This window comes from Centruroides vittatus, unplaced genomic scaffold (genome assembly GCF_030686945.1).
Source record: "Centruroides vittatus isolate TY-2023 unplaced genomic scaffold, ASM3068694v2 contig_880, whole genome shotgun sequence".
Taxonomy (NCBI): Eukaryota; Metazoa; Arthropoda; class Arachnida; order Scorpiones; family Buthidae; genus Centruroides; species Centruroides vittatus.
This window is the reverse complement of record NW_027122572.1, coordinates 517185-538133: the sequence shown is the minus strand read 5'-3', so window position 1 is coordinate 538133 and position 20949 is coordinate 517185. Positions and strand designations below refer to the sequence as shown.

At 33.8% G+C, this 20949-nt stretch overlaps 1 protein-coding gene across 2 annotated transcripts; it reads left to right on the top strand.

Annotated features, from left to right (window-relative positions):
• Positions 1–1658: 1658 nt before the first annotated feature.
• Positions 1659–16757, top strand: LOC136983356 (dnaJ homolog subfamily B member 9-like). Of its 2 annotated transcripts, XM_067280070.1 has the most exons (4): positions 1659–1800; positions 1882–2117; positions 16168–16425; positions 16506–16757. In XM_067280070.1, exons 2-4 carry the CDS (start codon positions 1895–1897, stop codon positions 16568–16570), a joined length of 546 nt encoding a protein of 181 aa, XP_067136171.1. In that variant the 5' UTR covers positions 1659–1800; positions 1882–1894; the 3' UTR covers positions 16571–16757. The 2 variants fall into 2 exon arrangements, with proteins under 2 accessions (XP_067136171.1, XP_067136172.1); XM_067280071.1 differs by having other exon boundaries at positions 1709–2117.
• Positions 16758–20949: the final 4192 nt, after the last annotated feature.

The following is a 20949-nucleotide window of genomic DNA, read 5'->3' as shown; positions in this document are numbered from 1 at the left end:
AAATAAAATTAAGCGAATTCTCTCCCTCTGGTGTTATTTTAATTAACAAATTGTTTATTTTTTAAGCTGAGAATAATGAAATAATTGAACTTCGTAGCCATTATTATTGATAAAATGTAATAAAAATATATGCAATATATTTATTCTACATTTACTTTATATGTACTTTAATTTTCTGAATATTTTATCATCTGGATATGACAGTATTTATTTCCTCCAGTTTTTTTTTTTTTTTTTTTTTAAACTCTTTCCGCCCTGTGGGCACTAAGAGGGCCTCTTTTAGTAGGACCATTATGGGTTCGGCCAGGCCCACAATGGGGCGACCGGGTGGTGAGGGACGGGGCCCGACATATCCGAACGGACCACCCCCCCCCCGAAAAATTCCTGGGGATTATTCGACCCGTTCGGATTCGATCCCGGGTCCCCCAGAGCAGTGGGCTGCCACCTTGACCGCTCGGCCATCCGACCGTCTGTTCCTCCAGTTTTGTTAATAAATTGTATTTACAATATATCAAACAATTTCTTTGAATTATTATTTTCTCGGATCATTAAATATTTTTCACGAACCAATAACTGAGAAATACTGTTCCATACCACAAGCAGAAAAAAATGAACGCCATCAATTTTGCATGTTTGCTATTAATTTCTTTGTAAAATTTATTCAAATTTTTATGAATACAGACAGTTAAACATTGCTGACATAAAAAAGAACACTGTAGTAACATTCTTTTGCGGTTATTTTCTATTCTCATTATTTAAATCCCTGTTTCAGCGGTATACAGCGTATTATGAGTATATAATTAATCTTTCAGTCAGACCATCATGTGAATACAGTGATTAGAATGTATAAGAAAAGAGGAACCGCACTCTGACTTGAATTACCTAAGATATATAAATTATGAAGTTCTGGATTAATTTTTAACTGGAATCCGTTATAAAAATACCGGTCAGCCAATACTGTATTGCACGGCTTTTTTTTTTAAACTCTTTCCCCTGTGGGCACTAAAAGGGCCTCTTTTAGCAAGCCCATTATGGGTTCGGCTAGGCCCACAATGGGCGGGTCGGGTGGTGAGGAACTAGACCCGACATATCCGAACGGACCACCCCCAAGAGATTCCTAGGGATTTTTCGACCTGTCTGCATCCCGGGTAATCTAGAGCGGTAGGCTGTTACCTTGACCACTCGGCCATTCGGCCGTCAAACCTGTACATCATTGTACTGTACAACCTACCCCACATCACCGAGTATATCACGGTACACCGTTGTTTTTCTTTTAACAAACATCATTTTATTATAAATAAATTTTTACAAATTGTATTTTATTTTTCTAATTCATAAGCAAAAAATCTCAATAAAGTGACATTATAAAATAACTGTAAAATAAACTTAGGAGATTAACAAAATATTATTCTTTAGACTTGACCTGCCATCTATATTTTTTATCAGTTATATTTTACAAATATTTACTATTATAAATATTTAATATAATTATAATGTTTTATTATAAGATATAATACGAAATTTATTAATATATTTTAAATTTTAAAATATTTTAAAACTTAAAATTAAATTTTATCAATTTGAAATCGTGAATAACAGCTATTTTTAGTAACCAATGACATCTCTGCAAGTCATACGTCTATTTATTCCAACCAATTAGAGTGCTGATCGTGTCTCTGTCATAACGACACGTTATTTTTACTGTAATAGATGTATATGAATAAACGAAAAGCACGTGTGAAGGTTACTGAAGTTGTAAGTTCTTATTGTAAGGTTCTATAGGTGTTACATTTTATTAAAGTACGTATTATCTACAAATACTTAACTTGCTATCAATATTTAATTTATATTTAACATTTAAATTCCAATTACTTTCCTTAGTTTTGTGCCAAAGATGAAATTATCCCAGTTAGCTTTAATGGTTTTGATAGCCGAGACCGCTATATTGAAACAAGGACTGTCAATTATGGAGAATAATTATTATAATATTCTTGGACTAAGTTCTGATGCAAGTGAAAAAGAAATTAGAAAAGCCTATAGAGAACTAGCCAAAATATATCATCCAGACAGAAACACTGAAAAGGATGCAGAAGAAAAATTCAGAGAAATTGTACAAGGTAATTTATATTTAACATTACTCTAAACCAGAATTTAGATTACAGATTATATAAAAGTCTACGTTAAACTCTTATGGCTTTATCCAATAAGAATTTATAGGGTCTTTACCATACTATATGTATATTTATATCGTACTGTAAATTCTATAAGTTTCTCCAACTCAGATAAAGAAATTTTGGGACAATTTTTCAGTTTTGTTGATTATTGATGTCTTCTAAGAAAAAAACCAAAGAAACCATGGGTTTTTGTCAAGTGATATACTTTCTAAAACTTATCATTTGCAATGCTGTATGACTAGCAAAAAATACAAAATATTTAAAAATAAAATAGAAAGAGTTGTGGCCTGAAGCAGTATTTTAAAATTAGTGTTTCTTTCTTCGTAAGAAGAAACCTTATAATCTGTAATAAGCTTTCTAGTAAGTAGTTGAAAGAAAATTATAAAAACAGGGCCAATATCTGTATGTATTCAACTAACCAGAAATAATATAAAGAAAATTTTAGAACAATAACTTTCCAAAGATTGTTCTTGGAGTTGTAGTTCCTTTTGAATTTGAACTTTTTGCTCTTAGAGATGGCCTCTGCTGCTAACGAGATGCCAATGATGATCATTATTTTCACATATGACATAAATATCAGCAAGTAACCTAGTTAATTTTGTGGTATTAAAAATATTAGTTTGTAATTAAGATAAAATGTTATCCCTTGCTTAATGTGGGATTTGATTAACATGCAAAATTAATTGCACTGGCTTTACCAGGGCTTTACAATTAATTGCACTGGCTTTACCTTGTATTCTGGTCACTGTCTTTGGTCTCATCTCTCACAAGCTGGTCACTGATTGGCTAATCCAAATGATTAGCCAATCAGCGATTGGCTTGTGAGAGATGGTGACCAGAATACGGCCCCTACTGTCTCTACTTAACACAGATACCATATTTTTATTAATGCAATTTTGATATATGCAGTAGGATCGAGGGATTAATTAATCACGTTAATCAAGGGATACCTGTATAATACACACTTATCAATTCTTTGTCATTTTTGATAAATATGTATAATGTTTTGGATAGTCAAAAATAAAGGGATAAAATAGTGTCATTTGCATTTGTGAGAGTCAAATATAAAACATATCTGACACTCATAAATGGAAATGAGAAAATTGAATAATAATTTAAAAATGAATGGAGTGCATATGTTAGAACTTTTACTTTTACACAATACAGATGTGCTCTTAGCATTATCAAAAATATGATTTAAATCAGGGGTGTCCAACCTTTCAGATTCTCTGGGCCACATTGGACGAAATCATGGATTTATGGGCCGGAGTTAGCTAAAGAGCAAAAAAAAAGTAGCAAAATTTTCTAAAAAGTAGTCCAAAAATAGCCATCTCAACAGTATATATATAAAGTTTTACGGCTTTGTGAAACTTCTTTTTTGTGGTTGATGCCGTTGAAATAAATAAATAAATAAATAAATAAAATAAACTTGTCAGTTTTGTTTACACGTTCATTGGGCCGCATTGCAACTTGCGTTGGGCCGCATGCGGCCCGCGGGCCGCGGTTTGGACACCCCTGGTTTAAATGAACCTTATTCTTGGTAAGCTAAATTAAATCAATGTGAATACCGGGCTAGTATTCATATTAGTTCTAATAATCAGTATGATTGGAACAAATGATCTTCATATGTAACATGAAGACATAGTTTAATGTAAATATTGGATTTAGTAAAGGGAATCGATTAATATTACTTTCATCTAATTTCATGGGAAACAATAATATAAGAAGGAAATCATGACTTCCTAAAATATGCATTTGCTAATACAGTAAGACCCGCTTAACACTGGGGATACATTCCTAGATGACAAAGCGCTAAACGAAACAGCATTAAACAAGGTCATTTTAACACAGAGTAAATAGAGAAAGAGGAACACACGACCCCAAAAAATCAACAGATTTTACTTTAATTTTAAGTTATTTTATATTAATTTGCATAATTTTAGGTAAACCGGAAAGTAATGTCGTTTCTGCACATGTCAATACTTGTTTATCATTTATCAGCTCATTGTGTACTTCAAAGCCATGCGAAATACATTTTAAGGTTAAAGTGACTTGTTTACTTGTAAATAATTAAATTTTAAAGTTTTTTTTTGCAATTTTGGGTGAAATGACCAGCCAAATACCAGAAGAGGTACATATCCGGCATTGTATGGTTTTTGAGCTTCACAAGGTAGTAATGCAACAGTTGCTACCAAAAACATTTGCGGTGTTTATCCAAGTGCATTAGACGTTCATAAATGCCAAAGGTGGTTTTCTAAGTTCAGATCCAGTAATTTTGATCTTTCTGACTCATATCGATCAGGAAGACCAACAACTTTAGCCAATGATGTGTTAAGGGTGGAAGTGGAAGCAAATCCGTATCAGACAATTCAGGAACTGTCAAACACTCTTAACGAACCTTGCTCAACCATCCAAGAACATTTGCAGCAGATTGATAAAGTATGCAGAGCAGGTGTTTGGGTCCTGCATAATCTGTCCTAAGAAAACAAAGCTAACTGATCCACCACATGCAACTTATTGCTTCAACGGCACAATACAGAAGAGTTTTTTGATCGCTTGATCACTGGAGATGAAAAATGGATCCTCTATGATAATCCAAAAGGCAGTGGCTCTCTCTGAATGAATCGCCACGAAGCCAGTTTAGCCAGTTTACATCCCAAAAAGGCACTTGTGTGTGTTTCGTGGAGTATTCACAGAATCATTCATTTTGAAGTGCTGAAACCTGGAAAAACTGTGAATGCAGACCTTTACTATAAACAATTGGATTGAATAAATTAATGTTTAATTGAAAAGTGTCTAGCAATTGTCAACAGAAAAGGCGTTATTCTGCAACATGATAATGCAAGACCACACTGTGCAAGACGAATCCTGGAAAAAATTAATGAATTGGAGTGGGAGGTATTGCCTCACCCACCATACTTACCCGACATTGCACCATTGGATTTCCATTTATTCTGATCGCTACAACACTTTCTATGTGACAAAAAATTTGAAAATTTGGATGATATCTGAAATGACATCTCCAGATATTTTGCTCAAAAACCAATTGATTTTTATCGATCCAGTATTGAAAATTTGTGCACTAAATGACAAAAGGTTGTTGATAACCATGGTGATTACATCATTGATTAAAAATAAAAACAAATTAAAAAATTTGTTTGATTTTAATGTAAAAAAACGACATTACTTTCTGGTTGCCCTAATAATATATTTTAAATAACACATAAACATATACACACAGAAATGTAAAGTTCATTTTTTGTGATGAAGGTCCTGGCTCTTCTGAAATTCTTGTTTTTTGCAATGAAATTGTCTAGTGTCATTTGTTGCTTTTTTTTTTTTTTTTTTTTTTTTTTTTATTAAGCAAATGTCGGTAAGCATGAGATCACATCTAAAACGCCTCACCTTACTTTTGCACTCCTTTCAAAATCTGGATCATTCACTGCAATTCGGTCAAACGATTTCAGTTATAGTTACCAAACTTTTACTAAAGAAATCTGTAGAGAAATTTTTTAGCTTCTTCATTTTCAGAATCACTATTTTCCAGTTCTACACGAATTTCTTGTTCTGCCAGCTTTTGAAGGTTGTCGTTGGTAAGGCTCTCACTAAAAACCTGCAGTAACTCCTCAATATCCTGCTCATCTACATCTCCTAATCATGCTGTATCGATTAGGTTGAGTTTGGTCAACCTAACAATATAATGATAGACTCTTCTCGTTGAGAATTCTTGGATACCTTCAGCCATAACTTCTTCCACACTTCGTTCATGCATTTATCAGTTAATTCTTGCCAAGCAAAGTCGATATTGCCTGTGGCATCCATGATATGATGTTTTTTTCCAAAATTACACCAAACAAACAGATTTAGGGGAAGTACAGCACTACGACGAATTGCCACCTTTTGCTGATTGGCTCATGTTTGGGAATAATTGTATTATATATGAATCAATAAAATGCCACAATAATTTGAATTAGTGTAAGTTTTGAGCTCTTAGGCTTCGAGCAGACTGTGTTATATTGAGGCAGCATTAAGCGGGATTTTACTGTATATGCAAAATTATTAAATTTGTAAGCATTTTTTTAAAATCTATTTATTTTTATTAACATAAAATTAACATTAAGTTCTATTTTATAAGATGTAATAATTCTTACTCTGACATTAAAAATAAGAATTTAATGTTTAGAACTGAATAATGCTTTAAAAATGGCACTTTTTAACCTAAAACTTACTAAAGAATTTTTTTTTTTTAGCTTTAGGTTTTGAAATTGATGTTTTCTGTATTAGATTTGTTTCTCATCCTCCTCTTACTGTGATGAAATAAAACAAAATAGTACATACTATAAATATATATTTTGTTTGAGAAAATATTAAGTTTAATTTTTTTTTATTTGAGATTTAAATATGACACATTTAATCTATAGGTAACTTAGTATGTATGGTTTTCAATTGTTGCCAGTTTCAATTAACATGGCTCTATTCTGATAAAGTTAAATGATGCCAATTTGACAGAACTAGCAATGCTAAACTAATCTCTTCCCATTCCTGACCACTTTAGTTAGTAGGAAAAACAAATGTTATTTTTCCTTATGCAGTGCTCTTATGAAAATAGTTCAATTGCTATTTTCATATTTAGTGTAATTTCTGCAAACATTTTTGTTTTATTTCAACTTTTACAGAAAACTCATCAAAGAAAAAGGCAGCAAGTGTGTAGGTGATACTTAACAAATATTTTGCTTAGTCTTTTAAAATTTTTTACTGTGTTTTTCTATTTCAGACTACTTTTTTAGTGGTTTGTCTAAACTCTACAATCAATCTTTAATCTTGTTTTCCAATTTTTTCATTTTTATGTTCAACTAAGTAATTTGTCTAAAATCTATAATAAACTTTTAAAGAATTTACATTATCAGTTTTAGTGTCCGGTAATTAAATAATGTTTAGTATACAGAGTTTATCTAGTTTGTTATAAAATGCATGTATCCCACAGTATGACATAAAAGTTCTCAGACTGATTTTATTATGACATAGCAATATAGCAGTGTTCCATTGCAAATGATTGTAAAATTTGTTAGTATTTAATTTCAAGGGGGAGCAAGTTTCAACATGTTTGGTTTGATGGTTGGAGAGTGATGAGAGTTTTTGCATGCCAAGATAATCTTGTGTCACAATCAGATATTGAATAGCTATTCTTAAGAAATCATCCATGGAAATGTACAAACTCTTAAAAGAAGTTTACAGAAATGCTGCTTTTAAAGAACAACAAAAATTTGAGTTACATAGGCAATTTAGAGAATTCTCAGATGAAAGAAATTGCCATTCACAAACATCAATTAACAATTGTGCCAGAAATGTTAATGATTGTGCAAAAGAATAAATGTTGTTTTGCTTCCACTCCTTATTCTCCAGATTTTGCTCTAGCAGACTTTTTATTTCCTAAGCTAAATTTAAAATTGAAGGAATTTTTTTTTATAAATGCACCATCTGTTCAAAAAGTGTTAGAGGAGTTGAAGACTATTTTAGAAGGCAGTAAGTTGGATACATTTAAAAATAAAATTCAAACTACTCATTTTCTGAATATTTTCAGTAATTATTATATAAGAATTCTTCAGAAATTTTGGACAACTTTCTAATTGGCAAAACAGTGAGATCCTGCAAGTCATATTCTATTTTTATCGTGCCTAAATATTCACTATAGCATCAGAAATTCTTTTACTTTCTTCTTTTAGCCTTTTTTTACAAAAATTTAGGCCCTCATCATAATAGCAGACATATTAAATTCAAATATTTTAACCAATGCACCTCAGAATACTTACCACTTCACTGACCCAGTATTGTAAATAAGGTTGTATCTGTGAGTGATTTGGACTTGAGGAAAAAATTTTTTTGGCTGAAAATTTAATTAAAAATTAGCTATAATTTTTCCCACGATTGTTAAAATTGTAAAGGATGTGATTTTATCCCTCTGTGGAGTCACTTCTCTTTCAAGATGATACATCAAACGTGTCACCAGGAACTTGGCAACAAGAAATTTTTATTGGACATAGATGCTGCAACATTGCCAAAAAAGGGCAAGGGAGAAAAGAGGGAGGACCCCAATAAAAGGCAACGACTGATGACGACAACAGGTCGTCCACAAGAGAAATCCGTGGTTTGTCCTCACCAAGTTGCCCATCGCTCGGATACCTCCAGGATCCTCTTCCATCTAGAGTGAACTCCTTTGAAGTGACGCCTTCAAAAAATGAATACCTTCAAGGAAAAAAGTGAACTCCTTTAAAATAACTTTTTAGAAAAGATAACTTTTTCATCCAAGTGAATTCCAACAGTCCTTCGATCTGTTCAGATCTCTTACCAGGTACGGTGGTACCTCGGTATATGTCTGCTTTAGAATACGTCCAATTCGGAATACGTCCTATTTGGACAAAACAAATTTAGCTCGGTATAAAGCTTTGGTTCGGTATACGACTTAACACGTTGACTGCCATCTACGAGATGACTCGTAGTTACCGTTTCTGCCTAGGACGCCACCTACGAGTTATATCGTAGTTTGTTTCCTTGCCATATTTGTGCAGCTACGATGTAATTCGTAGTATATCAGTGTAAATATGAATAGATAGCTTCAGGGGCAAGAACAAAAAATCAAGTTTGGCTTACATGAACAGAACATTTATTAATTAATGAACAGAAAATATAATCATAAAAAGTTTATTCAAAATCAAAAGCAAAACAATATTTTTATTGTTTGTGATAATTTATAAAACAAAAATATAAATTTAAACGAACAGAAAATATTATAAAATGTTTATTCAAAATCAAAAGCAAAACGATATTTTTATTGTTTGTGATAATTTTTAAAACAATCTTCTACGCAAAGGGCTGGCTTCTCAAGACAGATTGGACAGAAATAACGCGTTTCTCGGCGTTTTTTAGCTTTGGTACAAATTCGACATGGCTTTGTCGGATGTTGTTTTTTCTGAGTAGATGGGATACTCTGTAAATAGTGAAGCTTCTGCAATTTAATTTTTTTTGAAACTGGTTGAATCTCTTCTCCAATCAACGCTTTGACGAATGCTTCTCTAAACTTTTAGTTTAGAGAAGCATTCGTCATAATGAGAAGCATAAGTTTTATTTTAGAGAAAAAGAGAAGCATAAGTTAGCTTATAGAGAAGCATAAGTTTTATTTTAGAAGAAGTTGCTTTTTGAAAGAGTTTGTGTGCATTATGTATATATATTTCTATAATATGTAATGCAACCTTTTTGAGCCATCTAATAGTCTTTCTTAGAGCTGTGTAGTACGATAGCATTTGATCTGATCGTCAATGCCAGACGTTCCATGATTATAATCTCGAATTATATTCGGTTTCGTCGAACATTTTCCATTGCGATTGAACACCTCTACCATTTCAACAACGTGCATGTTTGAAATGGTAAGGACTTCTCGTTTGTCTTTCCATTTACATACAGTAACAGGACCATTTCGCTGCCAAATAAACTCCCCCATCCTCACCAAAAATTTTGTCAGATTCTGAATCACTTAGATTAGTGTAGTAATCAAGTTGTTTTTTAGTCAGTGGTCTTTTCTTATCCATTTTGGGATATTTATAATTTGATTATAAAAATAAATAAAAAATAACACTCTCAAAAAAGACGTAAATGTGATGTGCTCGCCTCTATATCCGATTTATTACTAATGAATTTAGACGCACATCTCCGATTGGCTGTAGCGAAGTGACAGGACGAATCGTGTCTGTGCACGAATTAACTCGTAGTTTGGCTTTAGCGAAGAGCTTTCTGTTACATAAGCCAACTACGAGATAATTCGTAATACCTTTATTTTAAGAAAAACACATTTTATATGCTATTTGATTATTACTATATACTCTGATTAGAGTTTTTAATAATATAATATAATTAAATTAAGTTGGCGTTTTACAACAGAATCCTAAAAAGTCACGTGGCAGTCAACGTGTTAAATCAATTACACGCACCATCTATGAACAAGTAGCACTATTGGTGTACTAGACCAGACTAGACGTTCGAGGTGCCACGGTCTATAACTTTGTTAAATTTCTTCTGATTTTAATTTGTAAGTAAAACTTTATTATTTTTATTAATCATGAATTGCAAAAAAGGCAATTGAAAAGCAACAGAAAACTAAAATAATGACTAGAATCACAATGGACTGAAATTAAGAGATTGAGAAATATGAAGGTGGCAAAAAAATTAAATACTTTCTAAAACCGATAACCGGTGCGAACTATTTTTCGAAATGGCGAACGTTTTCACTGCCCCTCCTGGGCTCTTCCTCAGGCCAATTCTGGATTTGATAATCGAACAGCATAAATAAATGGAACGTGTTCCGTAATTTAAACGATCGAGTACGTTGGGCAACCGCGTGCCATTCCAAATATTTAAATTTCCTTTTATTCCATTTGGGAAAACGATGTGCGCCTCCTATGATAAATACGCGTGACGTCAACTGATTTACGACCTTTCTTCCAATAAAAACTGCCAAGCAGTGGAGAGATTCCTTTCTTCTTTGAAATTAATACATGTTGTTGTGCGATCGGCTTTATAAATTTCAATCTCCTCCAGAGTTCTCAGATGTTCTTGATGTTGGGTGGTGCGGATCACCTTTGCCTCATTAAAATTCGGTGTTATATCCTGGAGGTATGAAGGTGGCATGTGTTTTCGAGATTTAACTGTTGCATACCGTATTCCGAGAACGACAATATCAACAATCGTGAAAAATAAAGACATTATTAAATCTTCTAACATTGCGAAAGGGGTTTAGAAATATCAATTTCTAAACAGAGATCGGAGACATTAGATTATGTTGAGAAATTGCTTTTACTTTCGATAACTAAAAAACAGTGTGCTGGTGACAGCGTATCAGAAGCAATTATTTGCGATTGTTACTGTAATAACTTTAAAAATCTATAATAAAATTTATTCTTTTATTAATGTGCTCAAACAGTGTTGTTTCAAACAGTAGTTGTTTCAATTATTTTACAATCTCATTAATATACCATATCAAGAGGAGTTTTTTACATGAGAACGGATTAATTGTTTTTACATTACTTCTTATGGGAAAGGTTGGTTTGGTATATGTCCTATTCGGTATAAGTCCAAACATCAGGAACGGATTAAGATCGTATACCAAGGTTCCACTGTATCTATAGAACTTATATGTAAGCTCTCTCTCTCTAAGAGCCGCCGCAAACCAGCACTTTGCGAGAGCAAAATGCTAGCAAACGTGCCCTAGCACAACCGATGACGTCAAAGGCTCCGCCCCTCTCTTCTTGCTCACGTGGCTTTTCCTTTGCTAGAGCAGCGATACGAGAGTACTCTTGCTGTTCACAGAATTCAACAACGAGAGCATTACGCTAGCAAGAGAGAGCAGTGGAAAATGGATGACTGCATAAACATGCCACACGTCGAAAAAGAAATAATAGAATTTTATCGATGTACGTAAATTACATGATTAATACATTCAGTATTGAAAAAAAAATGGTATAAACGTTGTATATTAAAATAGTTTTTTATAAATAGGGTTAAACCTAGTTAGGCTTAACTAATAGGCATATTTTTCCCATTCTGTTTCAAAGTTCGGAACAAAAACTGACAGATAGGTTCCATTATAATAACTGACGGAACGAAAACTGACAAGTATAGGTTATAATAAAATCTTTGTTCTATAGCCAATCCACATCTGGATTCCATGTCGTGTGGACTAGTTACGCGAGCAAACGTTGTGTAGTTTGCGGCTGCTTCGTGCTCGAGTAGCTTACCTAGCAAAAATGGCCCATAGCATCATGGGAAAAAAGGCGGGGCTTAGGAGCGCAACCGAGAGTACGCTAGCTCTTGCTTCCTGTAGTTTGCGGCGGCTCTAACTTAGGCTTAAATATGAGATAATAATCTGTTTGTAGAACTAGTGAAATAAATGAATAATTGTTATTGTTAGAATTGTGTTTGGTGCACTTCTTCAATCTGTGCCATCCCTTGTATGAGATCCAAATGCCTACCAATGTGACCGCTCACACGGAAAAATCGAAATTTGCAGCCATCTAGGTTTGTCTACCTAAAAGACACATTGGTGTCAGTCCTGACGAATTAGTTATTGCAGTCTTCGCCAACGCAATGTCGATCCCATGGTGCTGAAGCATAAGAAGCACTTCGCGCATTGTTACATATATATTGTGAAGTGCATTGGTTAAAATACACTGATATCTAAAAGTAAATGAACAAATGCCTTTTTTTGAATAGAACTCTAAATTTATTTAAACTAAAAAGACCAAAGTTAGCAAACATGTAAATTTATCTTATAAATTCACCTATCACCATCAGTTTTGATGTTGCACACTTGGAAATATACAAACTTTTAGTCATTCATGATAAACACTTGCTGTTGACACATCATACTTCTGTTTATTCTTTTAAAATTTCACACATTTTGAATAAATTCTGACATAATGGTTTCAGATAATCATTTATCAGATGACTTATGATGAAGAGCTATTGGAAGGATGGAAGCAGGCTAGGTCCAAGTTGAAGTTGCAAAATCACTTAATGTTAACAGAAATATGGTCTATCAGCTCTGAAAACAATTTTAAGAAAGTGGAATCATCACCAGAAGATCCACATATCCCAAGAAGACCAGTATCTGATTATGCCTGCTAAGCATCATAGGGGTTGACAGCTACTTACTCTCCAATGACTGTCAGCTGTCTGTGTTTCAAGGCAAACTGTTTATTAAAGCTTCAGGAAAGTGGTCTTTAAGTACGACAACTAGTTTAGCCACTTTGTGCCTACTCACTGGAGAGCCAACTTGAATTGGTGTCATGAACATCCAGGATTGAGGAGCTCATGTTCTCTTCAGTAATGAGTCAAGATTCATTCTAGACACTGATTCCCAATGAATCTTCATCTGGAGAACCTAGGAACTGCTTCATCCCACTAACATCAGGAAGAAAGACTGTTTTGGGGAGTGGGTCTCATGGTATGGGCATGTATTACAGTAGAGCAGTGGTTCCCAACCGGTGTTCCACGGAACACTGGTGTTCCGTAAGCATCTCCCAAGTGTTCCGCAGATTTAGTCGCAAATCAGAAAGTGTACAATGGTATTCGAGTCGCCGAATATCAAAAAATTAAAATCATAAAATTTTCATAAACTTAAATATATATGTACGACTCGTACTTATGGAGTGTACTACTGTTTCGAATAAGATAAAGGCAATGATAAAAACTGAATGAAATATGTAAAAAACATCAGACACAAGTTTCCCATTAAAGTTATTTAGGTATATTTTTTCCTGTCTTAGAATTGGCGTTAGTAATATGAGTAGAGATTTTGAATTATAACTGCTCAATTCTAATAAAATAACTGATGACAGGCTTATGTATTTCATATTAACTTATTTAAGTGTTCCACTAAAGAAAATTGCTCACAAAAGTGTTCCGCATCCTAGAAAAGGTTGGGAACCACTGCAGTAGAGCGTCGTTAATCGAAATGGCCGGAAATCGGAACGATTTTCAGTCGGACTGTGTCGTGCTGAATCGAACGTTTTTGATACTAGATTTACTTCTAAAGTATAATTTTCATGTTTTTTATATTCTTCGATATATTTATTTTGTTTGTACAAAATGCAGAAATAATTTTTAACGATACGATAGCCTCGATTATTATTATAAAAATTTTCGTTAGGCTTAAAATCGACGAAAATTCAACACAAAGTGACACGCAACAGAGAAAAATTCAACACGAAGCGACACGCAACGGAGAAAAATTCAACACAAAGCGACACGCAACGGAGAAAAATTTGAACATCGGACAGGTTAATATATTTTTTCGTACAAAGTCGGAAATCGGAACAACCCCAGTCCCCAATTGACTCCAATTTTCGACGCTCTACTGTATTTTGAACAACTATATATCTCTCTACGTGTTTGAGGGAGGCCCCCTGACTGCTCAAGGATACAGGGACAAGATCCTAAGCCCTATGTAAAAGTTTTCAGGTGTGCTATTGTCCCTTAATTTATTTTTATGGACAATATGCTAATCCACATACTGTAATGAATTCCTCAAGAGTGAGGATATTTAGAGGGTGGATTGGCCTGCCACTCTAAATACCTTCTGTTCTAAATCTAGTAGAGCATGTCTGTGATATCGTACAGAGACACATTGGATCTCATCAAACAAACCAAGTCAAATGGCAGATTTTAAATTTTGTATTTGTTCACTTTTTTTTGGACACCAGTGTGCCTGTATTTAATTAATGTGAGGTCTGTTCATCTAAGAAGGGCCTAAACTTTTGTAAAAAAAAAAAAAAAAAAAAAAAAAAAAAAGAGGTTGAAACGTGAAAGTTAAAGGATTTCTAATGCTGTTGGCAATCTTTAGGCATGATAAATACATAAGGATTCAACTTGCAGGATCTTCTTTGCCATTTTATCAATTATATAAGAATTGATCTTTATATCAAAAGAGTAAATTTACAAAAGAATTTTGTAAATTTAATTAAATGTAATTTTAAGTGGATTATTTTGGAAATATTTTCTTAGAATTATCTTCTGTAATTAAATTATGCTTACTAAATATTATAGTCCTTCATTTAATAAACTTTTGTGAGATCACGGATAGAGGGTAATACCTTCTTGTTGTCGAATCGTGAGATTCTCTCACTTTTGTCTAAGGTTGGCTTAAATTCTATTGTTAATTTTAGTTGACAAAAGATGTGGAGACAAGGCAATCATAAAATCAACATCTCCCATCAGGATTCTTGACACCAGAGGGATGAGGTTTGTGCCCTATCACATGTTTACGATATTGGTTTAAATAGGAGGGCTTTACATTGATGAGTGGGGAGAGTTGCATATAAGTCCAAGTCGTAGCGGGTGTGAATAGTCCATACTTAATCAATCGAATGGGAGACAACAAGTTAACTTAACGAAAAAGTGTTTACTAATATAAAGTATAGCAACAATGAGATACATTATAATAACACAAATACAACTTAACATGTTCAAGTCTACTATATTTACAAGCCTTGATTATATTGCTATATCAAGAGTATATTTCTAATACAAGAGATATATCTATAAACAGAGAATATACTGTTAAGCCTGAGAGAGAGAGTTTACAAACATTAAAATGTACTACTTCTAATGTTGATCAGTTGGTAGTCGTCTTCTGTAGCATGGAACTTGTAGAGGAGGACAATGAATTAGCGGGAACTATCTTCTTATTTGACAGCACACAAAGTTAAATCTTTATATGAGGAGGACAGACTCTTATGGCAGACTTCTAGGATGAAGAAATGCATGTCTTATGGTATGTTCCAATCCAGCTGAACTGCCTGTCGTCTATATGGCACTTTCCTACTTTGTGTGGACTGCCATCTTTTATGGTTAGGTCTTTTATGTTCCTTTTGTCGTGGACTGCCCCAAATGGCAGGAAAATTGCTCTTTTTATCCCAAATTCCGACCAATAACAAATCTCGATTTATGATGGCTAACTGGATGTACGGTGACATGCGGAGGGGGTAAATAAACAGATGATGGTTGAAATTGTAGATAAGGTCTCGTGGAAAGGGAAGTTAATTTCTTTTTCCAGCCAAAAAGTGATACTGTATCTTCCCTTTCTGTAACCAACTCTAAAACCAAAATATATTTCTTACGCTAATAAATTAAATAAGTCTCGATTCTCACACTTTCAATTAACATTTTATGTTAATGTAATTCATTAATGAACCATATGAAAATGATTATGAACAGTTTTTATACTAAATGCCATTTTTTTGATGTAATGCAGTTCTGAAAATAAATATTGAGCACTATTTAGGGAGTTTAATTTAACATGTTACTTTCACATTAATCAAGGACTATTTTTGATTGAAACTCAGTTATTTAATTCTACAATGATAATTTAAAATATTTTAATTACTATATATTCTTTAGGCTAATCTTAAGTAAAACTGATGATTATTTATAAATCTCTTTTTAGCCTATGAAGTATTGTCTGATCCTGTAAAGAAAAAAGTTTATGATAAATACGGAGATGAAAATCACCCACATATTAAAGAATCTCCAATTAATTTTGATGAATTTTTCTCAGCTTTTAACAAGCATTTTCAATTCCCTAAAGAAAACAGTTATAATAAATTTTTCTCATATGATAGTGGCAAGTATTTTACTCTTGATGAAATGTTCAGTCCTGATTATGAAGCTGCTAATAATCATTTCCAACATAAAAGTAATTCTGGTAAGTATCATTTTTCTTTTTATCCTACAAATATGTTATAATAATTCAAAATAATGAAATCAAATATATATTTATTACAGGACGATGTAGAACTGTTACACAAAGATTTGGAAATATGGTGACAACATACACTCAATGTACATAAAACATTTTACAAAATATTCAGATATATTTATTTAAAAGTGTTTTACTTAGATTTGAGAAAATCTGAATTGTGATTTATACCAAAGATGCTCTTGCCAAATATTCCCCATAATTATATGTACAGTAATTGAAAGCTCTAATACTGTGATATTGTTTTAATTTGAATAAAATGTTATATATTTTTTATATATAGTTGTATGAATGATTTTCATATGTAAAACATACTTACTGTTGATAAGATTACACAATAACAACTCCTTAAGTATTCTGCTTTTTAATTGAATCGGAAAACTGTACATAAGCATTCAGTGACTACAAATTGAATAATTTAGCATGTACAGGTATCCCTTGTATAAATGTTTTCAATTAACAGGCAGCATTCCTACCATACAGGCAGTGGCGTAGCGTGGGTGTCAGCCGCCCGGGGCGGAGGAAAATTTTGCTGCCCCCTTATTTAGGTATCTCAATTTAAAAGACTAAAATATACAGTAATTCTAAAGAACTTTTCAGCAAGAACAATCATCATTATTGTGTATTGTACAGGTTACAAATAAAAAAGTCATGTATATATGTTTTACAATATAATAATCTTATTTATTACAAAAATTTTTACAAGATATTATTATTATTTATTGTGAAATTTTGCCGCCCCTACTGCCCCCCACTACGCTACGCTACTACATACAGATAGATAGGAATGTTGTTTGAGAATTGGAAACATCCACATAGTCCGTAAATTACGTAAGGGCGATTTCGGCCATTCTTGACCCCCACCCACCCGTGTAAGAAACCACAATATTTTCTTTGATCCCCCTTCCCTTCTCTATCTTACATAATATTTAGACATGATTTTATAGAAAGATTTTAACAAAAAAAATTTTTTATGAAACCCTAAAAACCTTAGGTCCAAAATATATAATTATTAATTAGTTAATTAATATGTACTGTCATTTATAAAAGACTTTATGTGAACAAATTTAAAAATATAAAAATTTAATGAATTTGAATGAACAATTTATTTTAAGAACTTTATTTTTTAATTATTAATAATCTTTTTATTATTATCATCATTAATCAACGTCATAATATTCATTTTTATATTAATTTTAATTTTCACAAAAGGACACAAAAAAATTTGACAGGTCTACTAGCTAGTGCACATGTAAACAGAAAAGTCATACAAAATAAAACAAGAGAGATTAGAGAGAGAAACCACATTCCATTGCCATATTAATTACATCTTAGCTAAGGCCAAGAAAATAAATTACAATACATGCTGCTAAAATGTGCTAGGTGCACCTGAGGACTAAATCATAAAGCTTGTAAAACTCTTATAATGGGGTAATACAACCAATGCTACTTTACACAGCTTCTAGCTGGTGTCATGTAACAATTCAGTAGCAAGTAAAAATTACTCTCTTCAAAGACAGTTTGCTATCAGAATTTCAAAGTGTTGCAGAACTGTTTCTACTAATGCCTCTCTGATACTAGCAGAGCTCCTTCCTCAGCCACTATGTATTGTAGACAAGGTTCTAAACTACTACAACAGAACTACAAACATCAAGGCTAAACAACTGTCTCTACTTCTATCTTCGGCTGTTCATATGCTATCACATTGCAATTACCCTACTATCTCTGATCATCACCCTGTAAACAATGTTATTCCCAGGGTACATTTGGTGTCATCTGCTTCCTCCAAGGATAACCATGCAGGCTAATATCTACACAGATGGGTCTTCGTGTCGGCTCAAACTGTATCTTCCTTCAAACTGACATTATTTTGCTCAAAATATGTTAGAAGGTATAGATACCCCAACATATCAACTGAAGATGCTGTCTACCAAGCTGTTCAGTGGGCCATTTCACTACCAAACAAAACTCTGTCTATCAATATTTAGTGATTCTCCTAAAAGCTCTATTAAATCCCAATTGCAATAGCAATAAAATCACATATATCCAGCACCATATTAAAAATCTTAGATAACTTTTATATTTGTTCCTGGCCATACTGGCACACTAGGAAATGAAAAAACCGACTTTGAGGCAAAGGACACTGACTTGGACTACACTCACATCCCTCTCTCACGTAGCAGCTTTAAAAATTATATTCGTGACAATGCTATGCAAAAGTGGAATCAGCAAAGGTTGAGCAGTAAAACTGGAAGAAAAACAAGACTATTTTCCTAGTGTTGAATCAGGTTCTCATTATCATTTAAGAGATTTAACGTTTGCTACTGCTCAACTACTTACTGAGCATGATAATTTTAGAAGCTACCTGGCGATGTATAACCGGGCAGAAACTGCCTCTTGCTTTTGCTCTACAGAAAACCTAGACGCCGTCAACCATACAATCTATCATTGTGCAATTTACGATCAAGATAGACCTACGATACTCAATCTGTGGCCCGCTGAGCTTTTGTGAGTGGCCCGGACGTGACCCGTAAATAATGCAGTCAAAATATAAATTTTGAAATTTTTGCGGCAAAAAATAGATTCGGTCACTTCGCCCACACAGCTAAGTCCCTTTTATCCTTTCTGTAAAAAAAATGTGCTCAAATTTTACGTTGTTTGCGTCAACGTATCTGCGTGAAACGTCATACTCAAAAATGAAATATTCAAATAACATATATATCGAAATCGGCTTACTGATTCACACCTGGATGCCATTTTACGAGTAGCATGCAGCAGTTACAAGCCTAATTTAAATGAAATTGTGAAAAAATGTTTGCAATATCAACAGTCACACTAAATTTCTAGGGTGAGTGAGAAATTATATAGGCCAAGCTTTTTTATTATAATCGTTATGTTGTGGCCCACGTGTAATAGCTATCATGTGTATGTGGCCCGAGGAAAAAAAAGGTTGAATAACACTGAGATAGACTTATTCTGAAATTAGAAATCTTTACCCTTGGTTTCGGATGGCCACGTCCACTGGATAAACTTGTTCAGAAGCCACCGTTTGATGCTTTTTACAATTATGTTCAAAAAATGTGGAAGAAAAGACTATTTATAATTTCAAATTTCTAGTTTTACATTTTAGTTTTCACTAAAAGCCGAAGTAATGTTCAAAATAACCACTCAGTCGGTTTGACAAAACACAAAGTTTATATTTACAATATAAATGTACAAAATAATACAGATTAGAGTCACAATTAAATATGCACAAACACTAATCCAACGACAACCGACTATTCCCGTACACGTTCGTCGAAAGAAACTCCTTACGACCTCCACAGACTTGTAATTAACAGCACCTCCGAGTCAGGAACAAGTTCGTACTAAAACACTGGGGTTTACTTTCCCCAGATTTCCGTTGCGTCCAACGAGAGAGACAGTTAGAACTTCGGTAACAACGATCCTAATCCGATCCGATCTTCCCGATACCAACCCTGTTCCCGCCGAAACTACTCCTTAAATAGTGTCCAACGTTCGAACCCTCTCCAATCAAATTCGAATGTTCCCACAACGGCCGCCAACGGTCACTTCCCGCCGGCCAATCGTCCCTCGGTCCTCGATTTGAAACTTAACGGTTCTTCCCACGGAAGTTTCTAACGGTTTTTCCGTTATGAAAGTTCGTTATAATAAAACAGGGCGGAAATCGCTTGCCTAAGCGATTCCATACCCTACAGCCGAATACTAATTTTATGTTTACTTTGTATCATGTATTTTGGTTTATGTATTCTTAGTGTTAAACACCCATAAGAGTGGTGCACTTATTCTAATAGAAAGAAAGAGAGAGAAACCACTACACGGCTTTTCTACCATGATAAAAAATGTGTAGAACGTGATTCTGCTAGCGTTATTATTCTATCACGTCACACGAGATAGCATTGGTGTAACGAGAGTTCTTAATAGAAACCGTCAAATTGAAGCCAAATTCAAAACTCCATCACTCAACGAGATCAAAAAAAATAATAATAAGAAGAATATTACGTAAGACGAGATCTACTACCCCCTACCCCTGAGTAAGAAATCCTTGACCCCACCCACCCCAAAATACCTTATGTAATTTATGGACGACCCCATAGAAAACAAATTCCTTTTCACTGGTAAGAGAAGGCCTGGTTGCCAGAGACTGCACTGGCTTGATACCATTGAAACAGACTGGAAGGACCATCAGCCAGTTGAGGGTAGCAGTACATCATAGGGAGCTTGGGCCAAAGGTTTTTTTTTTTTTTTTTTTTTTTTTTAACTCTTTCCACCCTGTGGGCACTAAGAGGGCCTTTTTTAGTAGGCCCATTATGGGTTCGGCCAGGCCCACAATGGGGCGACCGGGTGGTGAGGGACGGGGCCCGACATATCCGAACGGACCACCCCCCGAAAAATTCCTGGGGATTATTCGACCCGTTCGGATTCGATCCCGGGTCCCCCAGAGCGGTA